Raw genomic sequence first — 14,883 nt, 5'->3', positions numbered from 1 at the left:
CTCCCCGTGGAGGTGGGCAGTGTAGCGTGGCCGGCGGACGGACTCGGGGTCCTGATGCCTGGATGTGAATGAACGGCACCGCTCGCCGGGGCCTGTGCGTGATCTCTCTTGGTTTGCGTTTGTGCTCTTCCTTTCTGACCACATTTTTGGCTTTTTTTCTGTGAGTCTTATTAAAGCCAGGAAATGTGCTTCCTTCCTGCTTCAATGGGGCTCCCTGGGGACAGGGTTGTGTCCCCCTCAGACTGGGACTCCCTGGGGACAGGGCCATGTCTCCCCTCAGACTGGGGCTCCCTGAGGACAGGGCCATGTCTCCCCTCAGACTGGGGCTCCCCGAGGACAGGGCCATGTCTCCCCTCAGACTGGGGCTCCCCGAGGACAGGGCCATGTCTCCCCTCAGACTGGGGCTCCCCGAGGACAGGGCCATGTCTCCCCTCAGACTGGGGCTCCCCGAGGACAGGGCCATGTCTCCCCTCAGACTGGGGCTCCCCGAGGACAGGGCCATGTCTCCCCTCAGACTGGGGCTCCCCGAGGACAGGGCCATGTCTCCCCTCAGACTGGGGCTCCCCGAGGACAGGGCCATGTCTCCCCTCAGACTGGGGCTCCCCGAGGACAGGGCCATGTCTCCCCTCAGACTGGGGCTCCCCGAGGACAGGGCCATGTCTCCCCTCAGACTGGGGCTCCCCGAGGACAGGGCCATGTCTCCCCTCAGACTGGGGCTCCCCGAGGACAGGGCCATGTCTCCCCTCAGACTGGGGCTCCCCGAGGACAGGGCCATGTCTCCCCTCAGACTGGGGCTCCCCGAGGACAGGGCCATGTCTCCCCTCAGACTGGGGCTCCCCGAGGACAGGGCCATGTCTCCCCTCAGACTGGGGCTCCCCGAGGACAGGGCCATGTCTCCCCTCAGACTGGGGCTCCCCGAGGACAGGGCCATGTCTCCCCTCAGACTGGGGCTCCCCGAGGACAGGGCCATGTCTCCCCTCAGACTGGGGCTCCCCGAGGACAGGGCCATGTCTCCCCTCAGACTGGGGCTCCCCGAGGACAGGGCCATGTCTCCCCTCAGACTGGGGCTCCCCGAGGACAGGGCCATGTCTCCCCTCAGACTGGGGCTCCCCGAGGACAGGGCCATGTCTCCCCTCAGACTGGGGCTCCCCGAGGACAGGGCCATGTCTCCCCTCAGACTGGGGCTCCCCGAGGACAGGGCCATGTCTCCCCTCAGACTGGGGCTCCCCGAGGACAGGGCCATGTCTCCCCTCAGACTGGGGCTCCCCGAGGACAGGGCCATGTCTCCCCTCAGACTGGGGCTCCCCGAGGACAGGGCCATGTCTCCCCTCAGACTGGGGCTCCCCGAGGACAGGGCCATGTCTCCCCTCAGACTGGGGCTCCCCGAGGACAGGGCCATGTCTCCCCTCAGACTGGGGCTCCCCGAGGACAGGGCCATGTCTCCCCTCAGACTGGGGCTCCCCGAGGACAGGGCCATGTCTCCCCTCAGACTGGGGCTCCCCGAGGACAGGGCCATGTCTCCCCTCAGACTGGGGCTCCCCGAGGACAGGGCCATGTCTCCCCTCAGACTGGGGCTCCCCGAGGACAGGGCCATGTCTCCCCTCAGACTGGGGCTCCCCGAGGACAGGGCCATGTCTCCCCTCAGACTGGGGCTCCCCGAGGACAGGGCCATGTCTCCCCTCAGACTGGGGCTCCCCGAGGACAGGGCCATGTCTCCCCTCAGACTGGGGCTCCCCGAGGACAGGGCCATGTCTCCCCTCAGACTGGGGCTCCCCGAGGACAGGGCCATGTCTCCCCTCAGACTGGGGCTCCCCGAGGACAGGGCCATGTCTCCCCTCAGACTGGGGCTCCCCGAGGACAGGGCCATGTCTCCCCTCAGACTGGGGCTCCCCGAGGACAGGGCCATGTCTCCCCTCAGACTGGGGCTCCCCGAGGACAGGGCCATGTCTCCCCTCAGACTGGGGCTCCCCGAGGACAGGGCCATGTCTCCCCTCAGACTGGGGCTCCCCGAGGACAGGGCCATGTCTCCCCTCAGACTGGGGCTCCCCGAGGACAGGGCCATGTCTCCCCTCAGACTGGGGCTCCCCGAGGACAGGGCCATGTCTCCCCTCAGACTGGGGCTCCCCGAGGACAGGGCCATGTCTCCCCTCAGACTGGGGCTCCCCGAGGACAGGGCCATGTCTCCCCTCAGACTGGGGCTCCCCGAGGACAGGGCCATGTCTCCCCTCAGACTGGGGCTCCCCGAGGACAGGGCCATGTCTCCCCTCAGACTGGGGCTCCCCGAGGACAGGGCCATGTCTCCCCTCAGACTGGGGCTCCCCGAGGACAGGGCCATGTCTCCCCTCAGACTGGGGCTCCCCGAGGACAGGGCCATGTCTCCCCTCAGACTGGGGCTCCCCGAGGACAGGGCCATGTCTCCCCTCAGACTGGGGCTCCCCGAGGACAGGGCCATGTCTCCCCTCAGACTGGGGCTCCCCGAGGACAGGGCCATGTCTCCCCTCAGACTGGGGCTCCCCGAGGACAGGGCCATGTCTCCCCTCAGACTGGGGCTCCCCGAGGACAGGGCCATGTCTCCCCTCAGACTGGGGCTCCCCGAGGACAGGGCCATGTCTCCCCTCAGACTGGGGCTCCCCGAGGACAGGGCCATGTCTCCCCTCAGACTGGGGCTCCCCGAGGACAGGGCCATGTCTCCCCTCAGACTGGGGCTCCCCGAGGACAGGGCCATGTCTCCCCTCAGACTGGGGCTCCCCGAGGACAGGGCCATGTCTCCCCTCAGACTGGGGCTCCCCGAGGACAGGGCCATGTCTCCCCTCAGACTGGGGCTCCCCGAGGACAGGGCCATGTCTCCCCTCAGACTGGGGCTCCCCGAGGACAGGGCCATGTCTCCCCTCAGACTGGGGCTCCCCGAGGACAGGGCCATGTCTCCCCTCAGACTGGGGCTCCCCGAGGACAGGGCCATGTCTCCCCTCAGACTGGGGCTCCCCGAGGACAGGGCCATGTCTCCCCTCAGACTGGGGCTCCCCGAGGACAGGGCCATGTCTCCCCTCAGACTGGGGCTCCCCGAGGACAGGGCCATGTCTCCCCTCAGACTGGGGCTCCCCGAGGACAGGGCCATGTCTCCCCTCAGACTGGGGCTCCCCGAGGACAGGGCCATGTCTCCCCTCAGACTGGGGCTCCCCGAGGACAGGGCCATGTCTCCCCTCAGACTGGGGCTCCCCGAGGACAGGGCCATGTCTCCCCTCAGACTGGGGCTCCCCGAGGACAGGGCCATGTCTCCCCTCAGACTGGGGCTCCCCGAGGACAGGGCCATGTCTCCCCTCAGACTGGGGCTCCCCGAGGACAGGGCCATGTCTCCCCTCAGACTGGGGCTCCCCGAGGACAGGGCCATGTCTCCCCTCAGACTGGGGCTCCCCGAGGACAGGGCCATGTCTCCCCTCAGACTGGGGCTCCCCGAGGACAGGGCCATGTCTCCCCTCAGACTGGGGCTCCCCGAGGACAGGGCCATGTCTCCCCTCAGACTGGGGCTCCCCGAGGACAGGGCCATGTCTCCCCTCAGACTGGGGCTCCCCGAGGACAGGGCCATGTCTCCCCTCAGACTGGGGCTCCCCGAGGACAGGGCCATGTCTCCCCTCAGACTGGGGCTCCCCGAGGACAGGGCCATGTCTCCCCTCAGACTGGGGCTCCCCGAGGACAGGGCCATGTCTCCCCTCAGACTGGGGCTCCCCGAGGACAGGGCCATGTCTCCCCTCAGACTGGGGCTCCCCGAGGACAGGGCCATGTCTCCCCTCAGACTGGGGCTCCCCGAGGACAGGGCCATGTCTCCCCTCAGACTGGGGCTCCCCGAGGACAGGGCCATGTCTCCCCTCAGACTGGGGCTCCCCGAGGACAGGGCCATGTCTCCCCTCAGACTGGGGCTCCCCGAGGACAGGGCCATGTCTCCCCTCAGACTGGGGCTCCCCGAGGACAGGGCCATGTCTCCCCTCAGACTGGGGCTCCCCGAGGACAGGGCCATGTCTCCCCTCAGACTGGGGCTCCCCGAGGACAGGGCCATGTCTCCCCTCAGACTGGGGCTCCCCGAGGACAGGGCCATGTCTCCCCTCAGACTGGGGCTCCCCGAGGACAGGGCCATGTCTCCCCTCAGACTGGGGCTCCCCGAGGACAGGGCCATGTCTCCCCTCAGACTGGGGCTCCCCGAGGACAGGGCCATGTCTCCCCTCAGACTGGGGCTCCCCGAGGACAGGGCCATGTCTCCCCTCAGACTGGGGCTCCCCGAGGACAGGGCCATGTCTCCCCTCAGACTGGGGCTCCCCGAGGACAGGGCCATGTCTCCCCTCAGACTGGGGCTCCCCGAGGACAGGGCCATGTCTCCCCTCAGACTGGGGCTCCCCGAGGACAGGGCCATGTCTCCCCTCAGACTGGGGCTCCCCGAGGACAGGGCCATGTCTCCCCTCAGACTGGGGCTCCCCGAGGACAGGGCCATGTCTCCCCTCAGACTGGGGCTCCCCGAGGACAGGGCCATGTCTCCCCTCAGACTGGGGCTCCCCGAGGACAGGGCCATGTCTCCCCTCAGACTGGGGCTCCCCGAGGACAGGGCCATGTCTCCCCTCAGACTGGGGCTCCCCGAGGACAGGGCCATGTCTCCCCTCAGACTGGGGCTCCCCGAGGACAGGGCCATGTCTCCCCTCAGACTGGGGCTCCCCGAGGACAGGGCCATGTCTCCCCTCAGACTGGGGCTCCCCGAGGACAGGGCCATGTCTCCCCTCAGACTGGGGCTCCCCGAGGACAGGGCCATGTCTCCCCTCAGACTGGGGCTCCCCGAGGACAGGGCCATGTCTCCCCTCAGACTGGGGCTCCCCGAGGACAGGGCCATGTCTCCCCTCAGACTGGGGCTCCCCGAGGACAGGGCCATGTCTCCCCTCAGACTGGGGCTCCCCGAGGACAGGGCCATGTCTCCCCTCAGACTGGGGCTCCCCGAGGACAGGGCCATGTCTCCCCTCAGACTGGGGCTCCCCGAGGACAGGGCCATGTCTCCCCTCAGACTGGGGCTCCCCGAGGACAGGGCCATGTCTCCCCTCAGACTGGGGCTCCCCGAGGACAGGGCCATGTCTCCCCTCAGACTGGGGCTCCCCGAGGACAGGGCCATGTCTCCCCTCAGACTGGGGCTCCCCGAGGACAGGGCCATGTCTCCCCTCAGACTGGGGCTCCCCGAGGACAGGGCCATGTCTCCCCTCAGACTGGGGCTCCCCGAGGACAGGGCCATGTCTCCCCTCAGACTGGGGCTCCCCGAGGACAGGGCCATGTCTCCCCTCAGACTGGGGCTCCCCGAGGACAGGGCCATGTCTCCCCTCAGACTGGGGCTCCCCGAGGACAGGGCCATGTCTCCCCTCAGACTGGGGCTCCCCGAGGACAGGGCCATGTCTCCCCTCAGACTGGGGCTCCCCGAGGACAGGGCCATGTCTCCCCTCAGACTGGGGCTCCCCGAGGACAGGGCCATGTCTCCCCTCAGACTGGGGCTCCCCGAGGACAGGGCCATGTCTCCCCTCAGACTGGGGCTCCCCGAGGACAGGGCCATGTCTCCCCTCAGACTGGGGCTCCCCGAGGACAGGGCCATGTCTCCCCTCAGACTGGGGCTCCCCGAGGACAGGGCCATGTCTCCCCTCAGACTGGGGCTCCCCGAGGACAGGGCCATGTCTCCCCTCAGACTGGGGCTCCCCGAGGACAGGGCCATGTCTCCCCTCAGACTGGGGCTCCCCGAGGACAGGGCCATGTCTCCCCTCAGACTGGGGCTCCCCGAGGACAGGGCCATGTCTCCCCTCAGACTGGGGCTCCCCGAGGACAGGGCCATGTCTCCCCTCAGACTGGGGCTCCCCGAGGACAGGGCCATGTCTCCCCTCAGACTGGGGCTCCCCGAGGACAGGGCCATGTCTCCCCTCAGACTGGGGCTCCCCGAGGACAGGGCCATGTCTCCCCTCAGACTGGGGCTCCCCGAGGACAGGGCCATGTCTCCCCTCAGACTGGGGCTCCCCGAGGACAGGGCCATGTCTCCCCTCAGACTGGGGCTCCCCGAGGACAGGGCCATGTCTCCCCTCAGACTGGGGCTCCCCGAGGACAGGGCCATGTCTCCCCTCAGACTGGGGCTCCCCGAGGACAGGGCCATGTCTCCCCTCAGACTGGGGCTCCCCGAGGACAGGGCCATGTCTCCCCTCAGACTGGGGCTCCCCGAGGACAGGGCCATGTCTCCCCTCAGACTGGGGCTCCCCGAGGACAGGGCCATGTCTCCCCTCAGACTGGGGCTCCCCGAGGACAGGGCCATGTCTCCCCTCAGACTGGGGCTCCCCGAGGACAGGGCCATGTCTCCCCTCAGACTGGGGCTCCCCGAGGACAGGGCCATGTCTCCCCTCAGACTGGGGCTCCCCGAGGACAGGGCCATGTCTCCCCTCAGACTGGGGCTCCCCGAGGACAGGGCCATGTCTCCCCTCAGACTGGGGCTCCCCGAGGACAGGGCCATGTCTCCCCTCAGACTGGGGCTCCCCGAGGACAGGGCCATGTCTCCCCTCAGACTGGGGCTCCCCGAGGACAGGGCCATGTCTCCCCTCAGACTGGGGCTCCCCGAGGACAGGGCCATGTCTCCCCTCAGACTGGGGCTCCCCGAGGACAGGGCCATGTCTCCCCTCAGACTGGGGCTCCCCGAGGACAGGGCCATGTCTCCCCTCAGACTGGGGCTCCCCGAGGACAGGGCCATGTCTCCCCTCAGACTGGGGCTCCCCGAGGACAGGGCCATGTCTCCCCTCAGACTGGGGCTCCCCGAGGACAGGGCCATGTCTCCCCTCAGACTGGGGCTCCCCGAGGACAGGGCCATGTCTCCCCTCAGACTGGGGCTCCCCGAGGACAGGGCCATGTCTCCCCTCAGACTGGGGCTCCCCGAGGACAGGGCCATGTCTCCCCTCAGACTGGGGCTCCCCGAGGACAGGGCCATGTCTCCCCTCAGACTGGGGCTCCCCGAGGACAGGGCCATGTCTCCCCTCAGACTGGGGCTCCCCGAGGACAGGGCCATGTCTCCCCTCAGACTGGGGCTCCCCGAGGACAGGGCCATGTCTCCCCTCAGACTGGGGCTCCCCGAGGACAGGGCCATGTCTCCCCTCAGACTGGGGCTCCCCGAGGACAGGGCCATGTCTCCCCTCAGACTGGGGCTCCCCGAGGACAGGGCCATGTCTCCCCTCAGACTGGGGCTCCCCGAGGACAGGGCCATGTCTCCCCTCAGACTGGGGCTCCCCGAGGACAGGGCCATGTCTCCCCTCAGACTGGGGCTCCCCGAGGACAGGGCCATGTCTCCCCTCAGACTGGGGCTCCCCGAGGACAGGGCCATGTCTCCCCTCAGACTGGGGCTCCCCGAGGACAGGGCCATGTCTCCCCTCAGACTGGGGCTCCCCGAGGACAGGGCCATGTCTCCCCTCAGACTGGGGCTCCCCGAGGACAGGGCCATGTCTCCCCTCAGACTGGGGCTCCCCGAGGACAGGGCCATGTCTCCCCTCAGACTGGGGCTCCCCGAGGACAGGGCCATGTCTCCCCTCAGACTGGGGCTCCCCGAGGACAGGGCCATGTCTCCCCTCAGACTGGGGCTCCCCGAGGACAGGGCCATGTCTCCCCTCAGACTGGGGCTCCCCGAGGACAGGGCCATGTCTCCCCTCAGACTGGGGCTCCCCGAGGACAGGGCCATGTCTCCCCTCAGACTGGGGCTCCCCGAGGACAGGGCCATGTCTCCCCTCAGACTGGGGCTCCCCGAGGACAGGGCCATGTCTCCCCTCAGACTGGGGCTCCCCGAGGACAGGGCCATGTCTCCCCTCAGACTGGGGCTCCCCGAGGACAGGGCCATGTCTCCCCTCAGACTGGGGCTCCCCGAGGACAGGGCCATGTCTCCCCTCAGACTGGGGCTCCCCGAGGACAGGGCCATGTCTCCCCTCAGACTGGGGCTCCCCGAGGACAGGGCCATGTCTCCCCTCAGACTGGGGCTCCCCGAGGACAGGGCCATGTCTCCCCTCAGACTGGGGCTCCCCGAGGACAGGGCCATGTCTCCCCTCAGACTGGGGCTCCCCGAGGACAGGGCCATGTCTCCCCTCAGACTGGGGCTCCCCGAGGACAGGGCCATGTCTCCCCTCAGACTGGGGCTCCCCGAGGACAGGGCCATGTCTCCCCTCAGACTGGGGCTCCCCGAGGACAGGGCCATGTCTCCCCTCAGACTGGGGCTCCCCGAGGACAGGGCCATGTCTCCCCTCAGACTGGGGCTCCCCGAGGACAGGGCCATGTCTCCCCTCAGACTGGGGCTCCCCGAGGACAGGGCCATGTCTCCCCTCAGACTGGGGCTCCCCGAGGACAGGGCCATGTCTCCCCTCAGACTGGGGCTCCCCGAGGACAGGGCCATGTCTCCCCTCAGACTGGGGCTCCCCGAGGACAGGGCCATGTCTCCCCTCAGACTGGGGCTCCCCGAGGACAGGGCCATGTCTCCCCTCAGACTGGGGCTCCCCGAGGACAGGGCCATGTCTCCCCTCAGACTGGGGCTCCCCGAGGACAGGGCCATGTCTCCCCTCAGACTGGGGCTCCCCGAGGACAGGGCCATGTCTCCCCTCAGACTGGGGCTCCCCGAGGACAGGGCCATGTCTCCCCTCAGACTGGGGCTCCCCGAGGACAGGGCCATGTCTCCCCTCAGACTGGGGCTCCCCGAGGACAGGGCCATGTCTCCCCTCAGACTGGGGCTCCCCGAGGACAGGGCCATGTCTCCCCTCAGACTGGGGCTCCCCGAGGACAGGGCCATGTCTCCCCTCAGACTGGGGCTCCCCGAGGACAGGGCCATGTCTCCCCTCAGACTGGGGCTCCCCGAGGACAGGGCCATGTCTCCCCTCAGACTGGGGCTCCCCGAGGACAGGGCCATGTCTCCCCTCAGACTGGGGCTCCCCGAGGACAGGGCCATGTCTCCCCTCAGACTGGGGCTCCCCGAGGACAGGGCCATGTCTCCCCTCAGACTGGGGCTCCCCGAGGACAGGGCCATGTCTCCCCTCAGACTGGGGCTCCCCGAGGACAGGGCCATGTCTCCCCTCAGACTGGGGCTCCCCGAGGACAGGGCCATGTCTCCCCTCAGACTGGGGCTCCCCGAGGACAGGGCCATGTCTCCCCTCAGACTGGGGCTCCCCGAGGACAGGGCCATGTCTCCCCTCAGACTGGGGCTCCCCGAGGACAGGGCCATGTCTCCCCTCAGACTGGGGCTCCCCGAGGACAGGGCCATGTCTCCCCTCAGACTGGGGCTCCCCGAGGACAGGGCCATGTCTCCCCTCAGACTGGGGCTCCCCGAGGACAGGGCCATGTCTCCCCTCAGACTGGGGCTCCCCGAGGACAGGGCCATGTCTCCCCTCAGACTGGGGCTCCCCGAGGACAGGGCCATGTCTCCCCTCAGACTGGGGCTCCCCGAGGACAGGGCCATGTCTCCCCTCAGACTGGGGCTCCCCGAGGACAGGGCCATGTCTCCCCTCAGACTGGGGCTCCCCGAGGACAGGGCCATGTCTCCCCTCAGACTGGGGCTCCCCGAGGACAGGGCCATGTCTCCCCTCAGACTGGGGCTCCCCGAGGACAGGGCCATGTCTCCCCTCAGACTGGGGCTCCCCGAGGACAGGGCCATGTCTCCCCTCAGACTGGGGCTCCCCGAGGACAGGGCCATGTCTCCCCTCAGACTGGGGCTCCCCGAGGACAGGGCCATGTCTCCCCTCAGACTGGGGCTCCCCGAGGACAGGGCCATGTCTCCCCTCAGACTGGGGCTCCCCGAGGACAGGGCCATGTCTCCCCTCAGACTGGGGCTCCCCGAGGACAGGGCCATGTCTCCCCTCAGACTGGGGCTCCCCGAGGACAGGGCCATGTCTCCCCTCAGACTGGGGCTCCCCGAGGACAGGGCCATGTCTCCCCTCAGACTGGGGCTCCCCGAGGACAGGGCCATGTCTCCCCTCAGACTGGGGCTCCCCGAGGACAGGGCCATGTCTCCCCTCAGACTGGGTGTGCATGGGCAGACAGCCCCGGCCTAGGCCCCTCCTGGGCCCCAGCAGGGAGGCTGGCCACGCCCTCAGACATGGCCTTTATTCCACCTCCACCAGGAAGCCTGCCCGCCCTGCCACCCGGAGCCTAGGCGCTCCCCCTCACGCGACTCTGCCTCCCATGGCTGGGGAAGCGGGGCTTTAACATCTTTAGGATTTTAACATCTTTTAAAATTTGTCCTGGCTCCAGCTTCTCTCCTGGGTCCCCCTGTGCCACCCCTTCCCTCCCCCACCTCATTTTGTCCCACTTCCTGCCCCGGGGTCAGACTCATTCTCATGGAGCAAACCTGTGGCCGCAGGGCCCGCATGTCCCCGGGGAGGTGGGCAGTGTAGCGTGGCCGGCGGACGGACTCGGGGTCCTGATGCCTGGATGTGAATGAACGGCACCGCTCGCCGGGGCCTGTGCGTGATCTCTCTTGGTTTGCGTTTGTGCTCTTCCTTTCTGACCACATTTTTGGCTTTTTTTCTGTGAGTCTTATTAAAGCCAGGAAATGTGCTTCCTTCCTGCTTCAATGGGGCTCCCTGGGGACAGGGTTGTGTCCCCCTCAGACTGGGACTCCCTGGGGACAGGGCCATGTCTCCCCTCAGACTGGGGCTCCCTGAGGACAGGGCCATGTCTCCCCTCAGACGGGGGCTCCCTGAGGACAGGGCCATGTCTCTCGCTTCCTCTCAGCCCCTCCCTGCTCACTGGTTTCCAGGCCTGCTCTGCCCACGGAGTGTTGCGGGGAGGTGGGCACTGAGCCTGCGGATCAGAAGCCGCAGCAGGTGGCTGTGGGCTGCCAGGGCCCCGGGGTCACAGCAGACCTGGGAGCGGTGTGACTGAAGCGGAGACAGGGGCCTGGCAGTGGCTGGAGTCATTTCCTTGCAGGCAAGGCTTCCTCCACCACCCTGCTGCTCAGCCAGGAGGAGGGGCTGAGGGCGGTGGTGGCCCTGCCTTCGTGACCGCCTCTCCTGTCCTTGGGCCAGGTGGGCACCTGGCAGGGCAGGGGGCCAAGTGTGCGGGCGTCTGCGTGTGGGTGGGTGTGAGGCGTTACTCACTCCCAGAGGCCCGTCCTGGGGGCGTGGGCAGCCCCGGGGCCAGAGGACGAGAGGCCGTGGCTCAGCCCCGTTTCCCCGCCCAGTGCTGCAGGGCCACGTGTACCGCTTCTGCACGGCCGACGGCCTGTGGCTGCACCAGGACAACTCCAGCCTGCCCTGGCGGGACCTGTCGGAGTGCGAGGAGTCCAAGCGCGGGGACAGGGTGAGTTGAAGATGGGGGCTCCCAGCCAGCGAGGGGTAGCAGGTCCCCGCGTCGCTGGAGCAGGGCCCTGGGCCCTCGGGGTGTTGGGGGTTGGGCCGTGGTCGTCTCCTCCATCGCTCCGGGTGGGAGCTTTGCACACCATGCTTCCTGGACAGAGGTGGTACGTGTTCACCTCTGGCCTTGGACCAGGGTCCTGGGATCTGGAGACCATCTCCCTGGGTTATTCTCTTTCTCCGTTCTGGGGGCCCCACGGTCCCATGGGAAGGAGGGGTGTGGGAGGGACGTCCTGGGGCACCCCATGCCCACGTGTCCCTGTGTGCACACAGAGCTCCCCGGAGGACCAGCTCCTGTCCCTCTACGTCGTCTACACGGTGGGCTATGCGCTGTCCTTCTCCGCCCTGGTCATCGCCTCCGCCATCCTCCTGGGCTTCAGGTGAGAGGCCGGGCCCGGGGCACTGCCGCGTCCTGACTCCCTCTCCGTCCCCAGATGGAGGCGGGGGCACCGAACCAGAACCACGGGCAGCAGCGTCTTCTCCTAAGCAGTGGTTCTCAACCTTCTGGCCCTTTAAATGCAGTTCCTCATGTTGTGACCCAACCGTAAAATCATTTCCGTTGCTGCTTCTTAACTGTAATGTTGCTACTGTCATGAATCGTCATGTAAATATCTGATATGGGGTGGGACCACAACATTAGTAACAAAGAAACAGAATTTCCAGAGGATGAGGCCCAGAAATCAGGATTTTAAAAAGATTCCCAGATGATTCTAATGTGCAGCCAAGGTTGAGAACCACTGCTCTAGATCCTCACCGCTTTTGTAAGTATCTGTAAAAATATACAGCTAGAATATTGCCTGCTTTTGACGCCATGCGGGACATATATTCTCCCGCAATGTTATTTTTGGCCTGACAGTGTTTTTGTGAGATTCACTTACAGTGAAACAGGTACTTCTTCGTTCCTTTTAACTGTCGCTGTGTGCCGCGTTGTGTGGTGTGGCACAGTTCATTTACCGCTTGTCCTTTTCGTGGGCATTTGAAGTTTTCCTCTCCTGGATTATACACCTGCTACAGTGAACGCTCTTACCTATGACCCCTTGTGCCTTCTCTGAGGGCACATACCTCCGAGCGCAGTCGCCTGGTCTGAACAGCGCGTGCTTTTGCAAATTGATCAGGTGTGGGGAAGTCGCTTCCAAAGTGATCGCACCGGTTTGCCTTCCCACCGGTAATAAATGAGAGTTCCCTTCCCTTAATGCCCTCGCCACTATTTAGTATTCTCAGGCTTAATTGTTGCTAATCTAAAGTGTCTGAAATATCTCATTATGATTTTAATGTGCATATCTCTGATTCCCAGAGAGAGCCGTGTTTTTTATGTTTGATTCTGTGAATTGCTTGCTCGTAGAATCGCTTACTTTTTATTGGCTTATTTGGCTTTTTCGTTTTTATCTTAGGCATTCATTACATATTCTGGATACCAATGCAGGAAATGTCTTCTCTTAGTCTGTGGTTTATTACTTTTTTTCCCCACTCACTCTGGTGCCTTTTATGCACAGAAGACGTCAATTTTAATGGAATGAAATATATTAATTTTCTGTTTTTATTGATAAAATGTATCAATAGATAACAAATAATTTTGTCACTTGATTTAAAATGTATCTTTTTTTCCAAAGACCAAATGTCATTATGGTCTTGTTTGAGAAATCTTGGGTTTTGCTCATTCCTTATGGTTCTTTGATGGGCCTGGAATTTGCTTTTGTCTCTGGTGGAAATAAAGATGAATTTCCCTTTCCCATGGATACATATAGTTAATTGTCTCAGGACCACTTACTGCCAGTCATCCTCCCCCCTCGGTTGCAATGCCTGTGCTGCCAGGCAGCAAGGGCCACCGGTGGGTGGGTTGGTCTCTGTCATGTTTGTTGGTCTCTCCATTTGTCCTTTTGCAATACCGTGGTGCCTTAGCTACTAAATATTCATTAAAAATCTCTGTTCGCTTGTAGCAAGGACCCCTACTTTGTGTTCTGAACTAACCTCAGCCCTCGCCTCTTCTTTAGAAGTTTTTAAATTTCATTTTTAAAAACCAACACCGTTGGGATTAATACGGGGAGAATGGACGTCTTTAAGAGAGTGAGTCTGTGAATGTGGCATAGCTTCAGTTAATTTAAATCTTCTATAATGATTTTAGCAAGTTTTATTCCTCCTAGCAATCTTGCCCATGTTATGTTAGACTTATTTCTAGCTAGTCAATTAAAAATATTATAAATGAATTTTTAAATTTTACTTTTTAACTGTTTGTTGCTGAAGTACATGAACATACATATCACCTTGCTGAGCTCTCTTATTAATTCTAATCATTTATGTGTCACGTGTCTTGGATTTTCTATGAAGATAATCTGTCATCTATAAATAATAACAATTTTGTTCCTTTATTCTCAAATCTATTTTGTTTAAAAAATCCTCACCCGAGTATATGGTTTTGCTGGTTTTAGAGAGAGAGGAAGGGAGAGAGAGAAACATTGATTGGTTGCCTCCAGGGATCAAACCTGAAACCCGGGTATGTGCCCTGGCTTGGAATCCAACCCATGACCCTTCAGTGCATGGGATGAGCCACGCCAACCAAGGCTTTCCCAGTTCTTGCACACTTTTCCCTTTTCTTATAGTGTCTAGGGTCTGCCGTACAAGGTCGAATAGATGCGATGATAGCTTCTTATGTCTAGATGACCCTTATTTTTTTCTGATTTTAAAGGGAATACTTCTAAAGTTTCTCAGTTAAGAATGATGTCTGCTCCTGGTTTGGGTAGATAGCCCTTCTCATGTTAAGAAATGCCCTCGTATTTCCAGTTTGTAACACGTTTTTACATGAAAGGATATTGAAATTGTACCCAATATTTTGGGAATCCTTACCACGTGCCCTGTATGGCAGCCCCGAGGCAGGTAAGAAGGTGGCCCTGCCACCAAGAAGCAAAGTCCCCATTGGGGGAAGTGGTCCTCACACCTTCACCGCTTGGGCCACACATGACTTTGTAAATAAGAAGATGCCACGGACAGAGGACAGAATTGGGGTGGGGTGGGGGTGCAGTGACCACGCAGCCGAAGGCTTATGGAGAGGCTGGACTTGAACTAAACAAAAGGGTTGTCAAGGTTGTGGGGAGACGGGCATGCTCGGAGGGAGAACAGTAGCAGCCCAGAGCCGGAACGTGCCCCGGGTGTGCTAGCCTGAGAGCCGGGGGTTGCGGGCCGTCTTGCCAGAGGCCCTGCTTTCTCTCGCAGACACCTGCACTGCACCCGGAACTACATCCACCTGAACCTGTTCGCCTCCTTCATCCTCCGAGCACTGTCCGTCTTCATCAAGGACGCGGCCCTCAAGTGGATGTACAGCACGGCGGACCAGCAGCACGAGTGGGACGGGCTCCTCTCCTACCAGGTGCGTGGTGTGTCCGGGAAGGGCCTGGGGAGGGACAGGCCGTCGGTGGAGGCTGGTGTCCCCCATCCCACCCAGGCCTGGCACAGAGAAAGGCCAGAGCTGCCCAGGCCAGGTCCTCAGGGAACCCCCTCCCCCGCCCCCCGTCTGATGGGAGAG

The 14,883-nt window shown here is 63.6% G+C and overlaps 1 protein-coding gene across 1 annotated transcript in view; it reads left to right on the top strand.

Annotated features, from left to right (window-relative positions):
• Positions 1-14,883, top strand: part of GLP1R (glucagon like peptide 1 receptor) — a 57,026-nt gene that overhangs the window by 29,876 nt on the left and 12,267 nt on the right. Inside the window, exons 5-7 of the mRNA XM_006775894.2 lie at positions 11,195-11,313; positions 11,640-11,746; positions 14,574-14,727. Coding sequence (XP_006775957.1) covers positions 11,195-11,313; positions 11,640-11,746; positions 14,574-14,727 — 380 coding nt within the window. The remainder of the gene's footprint in view (positions 1-11,194; positions 11,314-11,639; positions 11,747-14,573; positions 14,728-14,883) is intronic.

This window comes from Myotis davidii, unplaced genomic scaffold (assembly GCF_000327345.1).
Source record: "Myotis davidii unplaced genomic scaffold, ASM32734v1 scaffold289, whole genome shotgun sequence".
Taxonomy (NCBI): Eukaryota; Metazoa; Chordata; class Mammalia; order Chiroptera; family Vespertilionidae; genus Myotis; species Myotis davidii.
This window is presented reverse-complemented; position numbering and strand designations above follow the sequence as displayed.